Source organism: Teleopsis dalmanni, chromosome 2 (genome assembly GCF_002237135.1).
Source record: "Teleopsis dalmanni isolate 2A chromosome 2, ASM223713v2, whole genome shotgun sequence".
In the NCBI taxonomy this organism is placed as follows: Eukaryota; Metazoa; Arthropoda; class Insecta; order Diptera; family Diopsidae; genus Teleopsis; species Teleopsis dalmanni.
The window spans coordinates 54,440,182-54,451,101 of NC_051847.1; the positions used below are offsets into that span (position 1 = coordinate 54,440,182).

Sequence of the window (10,920 nt, forward strand, 5' to 3'; positions counted from 1 at the left end):
GTTATACTAAAATGAAAGTACCATTCCATAAATTAAAAACAACATTTTTATTAATAAATATAATACTTTGCCAAATAAAGATCAGTGAAAAACATAATAAAATTTCTGCACATTTTCTCAAATAACAGCAAACACCCTGCGTATGGTCACATATCTCATTTGTGTGTTATTTACTCTAGTGTTTCATTGCACTTTTGGTCCTTAGGTTGGCACAAATCGTACAAACGGGACTTGTACCATTTCGCTTTGTTCCCAAGGTCCCTTAATGCAACAACAATTCTAGTTATAACATGTGTACGTTTGTTATTAACAGTGTGTGCAAACGAGTCCGAGCTGAAAGTAGCTCTCTCTCATACAACAGATACACCAGCCAGCACCAGTGGTGTTGTCATCATAATCATTCATTTGTGTAGAAGCAGCGGTGGTGCTGACAGTCGCAGCACTCGGTGGATTATTCGTAAAGTGTTCTTTCGTCTTGTTAATGTGCGCGCTATTTTCATATACTAACCGTAACCACCACTACCAATAAACTATATTCTGTAGTAGTCTAGTGGTAGGTTAGGATTCCACTCGCTTGCATTTTTATTGTAATCGCGTTTTGTGACTGCGTTCCGCTTTTAAATATTATCTTCTTTTTTTTTTTGAGTGTGTCGTGTGCCTGATGTCCTGTTGCCTGTTTCGTTTCCGTATTATAGTTGAAACCTTTGTTCGCTGGTTGTCGCTTGCCGTTGTAGAATCATAGCAGCATTGCTGTTCAGTGCTATTACGGGATTCAGTAGGGGTTTAACAGCCACTCGGGACGGTAGAATAGCGCTGAAATTTGTTGCGAGACCAATTTTACGAAAATCCCAAATTCTCTACGGTACATTGGGAAAACCAGTTTAAAAATCAAATGTGTGAAGTATCATTGAATAGAAATTGAAATCATTTAATAAAAATACACATTATATATAAAAAAGTTATTTGATTGATGGTAATTAATAAAGGATATTATTAAAATAGTCAACACAATAAAATAATTGAATACAAAGTGATTAATGAAATTAAACTCTGTTATTGTGAAAAATTATAATAAATAATAAACTTTACAAGAAAACTTCATTAAACGACATTAAGCAATTCTGAACAGAAATTTTAAAACTAAGAAAATAATAGATATTGCGCTGCTTTCTTAAATTCGCTTATATAGCACCAAATTTTCTAAGTCGACTTTCAAACTGCGTTCAGACGAGCCTGTGCCGGGTTTCAGCTCGGCTTCACCGTGGCCTACTCTTGAATTAGAATGGGGACGAAAGCTTTATCCATCAGCTGGACCACGATCCGCTGGTGGATTAATGTTTGGCTTGCCACCAACAACCACTGATATGAATCAACCGCGAGGCCCAATGACTTCATTGAAAGAAGAACCTTTAGGTGCAAGAGCGTGGATGCAACCCGTCGTTGATCAGACAAAGTAAGTAAGGTTGTGAAAAACTCTATTTTAAAAGTGTATGAAAGTTTATTTGTTTATTGATCATTATGAAAAATTAATAAAAATATCATTATGAAAATAAACTACAGTTCTTAAAAAATGCAAGATTACAAAAAATTGTATTTAATGGCAACTAATAATCTAATCTAAATGCCATATAAGCTCCTAGTACAGTGATTTGCTTATAGTATAAATTATTCGAATCGTTGAACTTCTTGAAAACTTAATTTAAAAAATTTAACTATAAACTATTGATTGCATATCAGAATATACATTTTAACAATGAACGTGTTTATAAGAAATTTTTCAGTCTTATGGGCAATTTATTGTTCAATCGTTACCAACATTTTTTGTCTCCTTTAGCTCCTTCCTAGTGATATATGTGTCATTTCTTTTATACTACGTTTTTGGTACTATTAGCTCGCAGTTTAAATTATCTATATAAATCTATATATATATAAGTTGTTGCATTAGAGGATGAAAAGGTCTTAAATAGAAATTAAAATAAATCCAATTTTTAATAATATATAAGATGCAATGCGATATTTTAAAAGCGTGATTTCTATGAATCAGTGAATAGTGTTGAGTTTCGCATTTATTTTTTATTTAGTATTATTAATATAATTTCAACGTTAAATTAATATTTCAAAAATATTTATGTTTGGGTGCTTAACACTTGACTAACAATATCCTATATAGAAAATGATATATTCTATATATCTTGAAGTTAATATTTTTATGCAATAACTTAAATAATATAATTATGTCTTGTCATTTTCTACTTATTATATAAAAAATCATGAATTATAAAATTATAATTATGTTATTAATCTTTTATAATTTATAATCTAGTAATTTAACAATAAAAATATTAATATTGAATTGATCAACGACATTTTTATTTTAAATATTTAAAACATACTTACTTAACTAACTACTTTTATACTTCAGTATAGACATTTTTTTTTATTTTTAATTAAAGATTAAAATTAGTAATTAAAACACATTTTAAATTTTTAAAATAAAAATTTAAAATTCAAATAATTTGCTATATCGTTATAATAATATATTTTGATTTTATACTCTTTCGTTTTGATTGTAACAGAAAGATAATGAATTTAATAAAAAAATTATTTAATTAATATATAATTCGGCAAAGAATTTTTATACATTTAAATTAATGTAACCGCTATAGAAAAAAAAATTTTTATAAAAATGTATGTATGTTATTTCATTTTGCATGATAAAAAGCAAATTATTAAAATTAATATCTAATAAAAACAACTATATATATATTTTGAAGGAGTTATAGCAAGTGTTAACTATTTCATAACTAACTATTAATAACTACTACTACTATTAACTACAAACTATTAATAACTAACTAGTTATGTAATAGTTGTATAAAACAGTATTTAAAAACTATAATATATGTAATAAATCTCAGGAACACTCAGTTAAATAAAAAGAACAGTATTAGAAAATTATTGGAATCAACGTGACTTCATAAAAATGCGCTTTAAAAAATCCATTACTTCATAACTGCTCCTTTTTTTAATAATATCTTTCAGAATTATTTTTAATTAAAAAAACGTTATTCTCATTTTAGAAATTCTTTTATTATTAACGTTTTGTTTATAAAATATTGGATTTCATAAATTAATTTCAATAAAATTTAATTTAACCCTGTTTGAGTACGGTTTAGTATGAGTTACACTTGTATATATAATTAGCATTTAAAAGGTTTTTTTAAAAATTTTTTTGCACTTAAAGAAAAAATGTTCAAAATATTAATTAAAAATTAATTTAAATGTGTAAAACATATTTCTGTATAATAATTTTTATTTTAATAACTTTAAAAATATTTGAAATTTATTATAAATTTATCATATATTTTTAAAAATTAATTTAAAAGTGTACAATTTTTTTCTATAATAAATTCACTTTTATAACTTTAAAAACATTTTGAAATTCTTATAAATTTATTATAAAATTAAACAAATACATTATAATTAAATCAAAGGAAAAATAAACAGCCTAACTTTAAAACAACAAAATTTTAAATAAATTCAATTGCTGTTAATAAAAATTCTACGAAAAAAAACTGAAAAATTGCGTAGCCGAAAAACATGAACTTGAAAATTTTATTTTCTAAAGATTTCTCCATTATTTGATTGTACAGTATGTAAACGTTAATATACCCTTGGGTCATAGTATCCACAAACGTGGCGCTTTTCCACAACATGCGGACGCAACTTACACTACCCATTGGGAATATCTAATGCGAATTGTCTCGCAAAAGTCTCCCCAAGCAAAATTTGGCTGTACATCCATAGTAGACTGTTTATTCTATTTTTTCCTTTTTCTGGTATCAGTTAATAAGAATTCATTCATACATTGTGAGTTCAATTTACTTAGCATTTGAGCTATATTTCTTTACGCACAAATTTTTCACTCAAAGTTTAATGCGTAAGCCAGACATCACTCAAGTAAAATTAGAAAAAAAATTGTACAAATAAAGCTTTAAAAATTATATTCTAATGCACAAAGGAAAAACCAGCAACCCCAAGGGGGGAAAGTTCTTTATAATGAGACTAAAAAGAGTATAAGTTTGACGGCCTCATGAATCCCAAGCTGACATCTAGTAAGGATAACATTAACTTCTTACCTTGAAAACTTATCTCACTTATTTGAGAGACTTACTTCATCGCAAAGGGGGATGTTTTCAAATTTCACATTTCCACCATAAAGGGGGCTTTTTGCATGACAAAGCTCTTCTTTAGTTAGTTTTATTTGAGATGTTTTCAGTGTGAAATGTTTTTGTCAACAAAAATTGGTGAAAGTGAAAGTGTGGCTGCGAATGTTTTTGTCAAAATGACGGCAGGATTTTTACAAACAGCGACGGCAAATCACAATGCCAATAATAAGCAAATAAGGTATGGAAATTGCTTAAATAAATAAATAAATTGTGATCCTATACGATAATAACAAACGAAATATTAAAAATTTTATAACAATTAATAACAGATATAACGAAATTACATGTGATAAATGCTATAATTAGTGTACAATAATTTAATTTTGTGCTACATTTTATTTCTTGCATTTGTTAATATATGCAAATACTAAAAGAAATAAAAAAATTGTGCTACAAAATACGTAACATACATTAAGTATTTTAATATCTAAATATCTAATAAGAGAATAACAGACGAAATCCTAAAACTACTTTAAAATTTCCATACCAATTGTGTAGTTACCAGATTTTTGCATTATTAATAAACCGAATGGGTGTAAAAAAATTTTCAATAATTGGTTATAAAATATATTAAGTATTTTAATATCTAAATAGCTAATAAGAGAACAACAGACGAAATCCTAAAACTACTTTAAAATTACCATACCAATTGTGTAGTTACCAGATTCCTGTATTATTAATAAACTAAACTAGTATAAAAAAATTTTTAATAATTGTTTAAAAAATATGTTAAGTATTTTAATATCTAAATATATAATAAGAGAATAACAGACGAAATCCTAAAACTACTTTAAAATTACCATACCAATTGTGTAGTTACCAGATTTTTGCAATATTAATAGACCGAACTAGAAAATAAAAAAATTTAAAAAATTTATTAATTAATACAAATAATATTAAAATATGACGTAATAAAAACTATATGCGATTAAATTAAACTAAATCAATATATAGTTCAATTAAGAAATATAGCTTCACAATTAAAAATATTACGATTAAATTAAACTAAACCAATATATACATAGTTTAATAAAAAATTTAAATTCACAATTAAATATATTACGATTAAATTATTAAAAATATACAGTTTACATGTCGACATTTCATCGCATTCATGAAATGAATTTTTTTTTTTTGCAAACCGTCGCAAACATACTATAAAAAGTATATTTAAATATTCACTGAATAAAATATTAAAAAATATAAAAATACACAATATTTTTTACACATTTTTATAGATTTTAAAATTACATGTATTTGTCTAGATTAGAGAATTGTACGCTTTTTTTAGTCGATTTGCAATAAATGCAACAAAAAAAATTTTTTTTTTTTAAAATATATAATATTATATCAAAGATTATTTTAACAAATAGATGTATTGTAATCATACAACATTTATTAGAATCATGATATATTGATTTTCTTCTCTCTCTTTATCTACCTACAATTTATAAATGTTTAAATACGTAAATATTCCAAGTAATTATGTATTAATAATTTTTTAATATATTCCAAAAATAATAAGCACAACGATTTAAGTGCTTTAATTATTAAGTTATTAACTCACAAAATTGAAACAGTGAATAATTCATATAATGAATTCAATGGTGTGCAGAGGAGGAGAAAATAATAGAAAAGGAATTAATATATAAAAATTTCTATATATATAAAAATTTAATTTGACTAACTTAAAAATCTTCAAAGATTCATAAGAGTTTCTTAAGCATTTTTAGTTATGATACCTTAAATATAGAACTTTTTCAAACAACCAAATTTGTAAAAAATATATTTAAAAATGTTAAAGTTTTTCATATGAGCACTGACTTATTGATTATTAATTTTTATGACAGCTAAATTTACATTTAAATCGATTATAAAATTTGGTGACGATATCACAGATATATGTACATATAATATAACCAAAATGCCAAAATGCTAAACCATGAAGTAAATTCTGTGCAAATGTTCCATCGATCTATAGGAATATTTAGGGGATATTTAGTAATCAAGTGATTTCCAGCTCAGTTCTATAGTAATGATGTATACAATTTAAATAAATTGACTTGGACTTAATTTCAAATGTTCCGTCGATATAACATCTATTGGGACGTCTATAGGTATTTAATAATCAATCGATTGCGAGAATATTTTGGGTTCACTTCTATAAACTCTATTTGTAAAGTTTTGTATGGCTAAGTCAAATACACATGACAGATGAACAGGGCTAGATTGATTATAATTTGTGTTTTGACAACTTTAAAGAAAGAGAAAAACTTTAACAAAAAAATTAAAATTTTAATGATTCATTCAAAAAAGCATTAGTCTATTAAATATTATTTAATTTTATAGTTAACATATTTTTCTAGCAATAGTCTTTCTAGCAATAATAGTTACCATCACTATTTTATTTGACTAAAAGGTCAGATATCAAAAGCCTAAGGGATTAAAACAACATATTTGAGACAACAATTAAAATGTTGATAGATTTATTAATTTAAATAGATCTAAACTTAGATTCTTTTAATAGCTTTATAACTGCACATTATCTTATGAGCTATCACTTTTAAAGATGATATTAAAGCCTATTTACATCTGTACACTCTTAGAAATATAAATTGAAGCCTTCCTGCATCTTTTTTCTTATATTCTACAATTATTAGGAAGTAAGAACAGTATATATATGAAATTTTCAGTGAACGAATATATATGTATAACATAAAGGAATATTTTTAGGTTCATTAATAGTCCAAATTTGTGCAGGTTAGCTTAGGAGATTTTCTTCTCATACGTTTTGGAATCAATATAATATTATTAATTGTAATAATAATTGCTAACATTAGTTTTTTTTCCACAGCCCTTAATTAAAATCATTTAAAATAGTTATAATAATTATTTACTAAGTTTTACTTCTTAATAATTCGAGTTGTTATGTAACAAACATTAAGCCCGGTTAAATATAATTTTTCTAAAAAAACTATAATAAAAATAAACATGAGTTCTAAAGTAAAAAAATTGAATTTATAGAAACTAATTCATCATATTTCTTTATTAAAGAGTAAAGAGAATTTTACTTAAAACTTCTGTTCTGGATATAAGCTATCTTTAAATAGTTTCCTTTATTATCTTTGCACCGTGGCAGCCCGCAGCAGTCCAATACTTTAAGGATTATTTCAGTCTAGATTTTCGTTCATCTTTTCATTTCTTTTAATGTTGATATTACTTTCTTGAATATTACTTTCTTAAACTATATTACCGTCGACATATCGCTAGCACAAAGGAAACCATGGTCAATTGTTTATACTTCCAGATCGATACCTTAATTTGAATGCTATAAAAATTTTATAACCAGATTTTATGTAATTGTGAAATGAAACCGATCGACTTTTAGATTCCTGTCTCAATACCATTTCTATACATTCACTATATAACGTTTAAAGACTGCTGTTCGATGATGGTTCTGCTTTAGAATCTCGTCTGATATTATATTTTATTTATATTTCTTCATATTTGTTTTGTATTGACAGCATTAATTCTGAGCCCAACCTTGGCTTGGAAATCAGATATAAACCATAAAAACGTATTATAATATATTATTCCTTTTATATAAAATTAAATTGCATTGAATTAAAATGTTAAGAAAACAATACATTTAAAAATAATTTTAATAAATGACGCAAACAATGAATAAAAATTATTCAAACAATGAAAAATTTTTAATAATAATACTTTTATTTTTACTATCCCCTTAAAACTATTATCAAAACGTTTTTTTTTTTATTCCAATATGAGACCTTAAATATTTTAATTGAATTTTAAACGAATTTTTTGTTGCATAATCAATACATTTTAACAGTTTTAAACACTTTACGTTAGTAATTTCGTAAATTTTATTTATTTTTTATAAATTTTAACATTTTAACACTTTAATATTGTGCATGTAAGCAATTTGGCCAAAAAAGAAAAGAACCAAATAAACACGCTTATACGCACATGGTCATATCCAACAAGCCTGTATCGACCAAGAGGCATAAACTGTTCGACAAAAAAAAATGAAAAAATGATCAAATAAAATCCTTATCACGTTTTGGCTACGACATTGTCGCAATACAAAAACAAAATATTCGTTAATAAAAGACAAAATAAAATATATGAATAAAAGTTAAGAGTAAAACAGTAGAGCCATTGCTCTACTGTTCCTGCGCTCACAGTGACAGAATTATTATCGCACAAAATATGATCCAAACAAGGTAAAATAAAAGCAAAACAGAGTTTATGGTTTGGGCAATAAATAAACCGATGCGCACAGGCTTGAAAGATGCTACAGGGCTGCGTTGAAATACGTACACTTTGCATTGAGCTGTTCACGAGCTCTACAAGTACAGAGGCTGATAACGGTTACGGTATTCTATTGACGAGCAAAGTTCATTGGCCTAAATTTCGATTGACAAAGAAATACGGAGATGTGGAAGATGGACGGATAGAAAGCAGTAATAATTTTCAAGGACTACATATTTGAAAACGCTACTTTTCTAAAATATTATAACAGTCAACTTAATAAAAGACTACTTTATGATAAAAAATCACTGCCACTTTAAATATTTTTTTAAATTAGATTAGATTAGATTAGATTAGATTATATTAAAGATCAATTGCAAATATACTTACTTACTTACTTAGTTGGCCATTACAGACGTGTGTCGTCCTTGGCCGCGTCGAGTAGCCTCCGCCAGTCAGCCCGATTAGTTGCTTTCTGACGCCAGGTGGTAGTACCGAGCGCCCCCAAATCGTTGGTCACCTGGTCCTTCCACCGAAGATGCGGACGTCTCTAGCGGGTTTTCCACCTGCGGGTACCGAATCAAATACCTTTCTAACCGGAGCACTTTCTTCCATTCGCACGACATGACCAAGCCAGCGTTGCCGCTGAATTTTTATGCGTTTAACTATGTCAATGTCGCGGTATAGCTCATTCAGCTCATCGTTCCATCTAATTCGATACTCGTCGCCAACGCGTAAGGGACCATAGATCTTCCGAAGAATTTTTCTCTCGAATGCTCCTAACGCCTTCTCATCACTGTTGGTAATTGTCCAAGGACAGGCATGATAAGGGATTTGTAGAGCGTGATTTTTGTTTGTCGAGAGAGGGCTTTATTTCTCAATTGCTTACTTAGCCCGAAGTAGCATTTGTTGGCAAGAGTAATTCTTCGTTGAATCTTTAGGCTGACGTCATTTTTGGTGTTTAAGATGGTTCCTAAATAAATAAAGTCTTTCACAACTTCGAACTTATAATTGTCAAAAGTGACGTAGGACCCAAGACGCTCAGGAGATTTGTTTGTTGACAGAAAGTACTTTGTTTTGTTCTCATTTACCACAAGACAAATTTGCTTTGCTTGTTTTTCTAAGTTGGAAAATGCTGCACTGACGACCAATGATATCAATATCGTCGGCATACGCAAGCAGCATTACACTTTTGTAGAATATTGTGCCAGTACGGTTTAAAGCTGCTGCTCGAATTATCGTTTCCAACATTAGGTTAAAGTAGTCACACGACAAGGAGTCACCCTGTCTGAAACCTCATTTGGTATCAAACGACTCGGAGAGGTTCTTTCCAATTCTAACGGAGCTGGTGGTGTTGCTCAACGTCATTTTACATAGCCGTATAAGTTTTGCTGGGATACCAAATTCAGACATAGCGGCAAAGAGTGTGCTTCTAGTCGTAGTATAAAAAGCAGCTTTGAAGTCCACAAAAAGATGGTGTGTGTCGATTTGTTTTTCTTGAGTCTTCTCCAGGATTTGACGCATTGTGAATATCTGGTTTAGAGTGGATTTGCCAGGTCTGAAGCCACACTGATAAGGTCCAATCAGTTGGTTGACGATTGGCTTCAATCTTTCACATAGTACGTTTGACAGAACCTTATATGCGATATTTAAAAGACTGATCCCGCGGTAGTTGGCGCAGTTTGCACGATCACCTTTTTTGTGGATTGGGCAAAGCACACTTAAATTCCAATCGTTGGGCATGCATCCGACCAAATGTTGTCCGACCAAAACTCTGCGCCACCAGCTTTAAACAGCTCAGCCGGTAAACCATCGGCGCCTGCAGCTGTTGTTTTTGAGCGCGTATAGCTGTTTTAACTTTATTATGATCGGGAGGCGGGACGATTATTTCATCGTTGTGATTGCAGCTTCGACGTCAGCTTCGCTGTCTGTCACGTACCTTTTTCAATATCAATGATTTCATAATTCGGGTCACCATGTCAATAATAAATCATAGAAATGTCATAAAATAAATGGAGTAATCCAAATAAACCAATTTACTAAGTTTTGGCCTCACTGGAACCTTAAAAGAAAAACGTTTAATGGATTTCAAATGTACTAATTTAGATATACGGACATACATAGAGATCTTAGGATTGACTCAGTGAAAAAATATATTAGAGACAGAGCTTTAAAATTATTCACTAAAGTTGATACGCTAATTAACCCCGCCATAACAATCCTCAAGTCCACTTCTGGACTCTCAGGAAGATATGCTGATTTAAGGTCCGTCATCAACTAAAAGACAAATAAATGATATGATTTTTTGCCTAGTTAAAGCCTAGTGTGGGGTAGTGATTAACCCCCCAGTCATTATAGAGTAAAAGTGCGTAATAGCACTAACTCAAGAAGAAGAAGAAGAAGAATAATTTTTTGA

At 28.6% G+C, this 10,920-nt stretch overlaps 1 protein-coding gene across 3 annotated transcripts in view; it reads left to right on the plus strand.

Moving 5' to 3' along the window:
• The first annotated feature begins 1,176 nt into the window (after nucleotides 1-1,176).
• Nucleotides 1,177-10,920, plus strand: part of LOC119686134 (transcription factor collier) — a 60,828-nt gene continuing 51,084 nt past the window's right edge. For 2 of the 3 annotated variants that reach the window (XR_005252879.1, XM_038100609.1), the window contains exon 1: nucleotides 1,177-1,453. Coding sequence is in view for 1 of the 3 variants with exons in the window: in XM_038100609.1 (XP_037956537.1) it covers nucleotides 1,335-1,453 (119 nt within the window). In the remaining 2 variants the exon portion in view is untranslated. The remainder of the gene's footprint in view (nucleotides 1,454-10,920) is intronic. The other variant, XR_005252878.1, reaches the window with a different exon arrangement.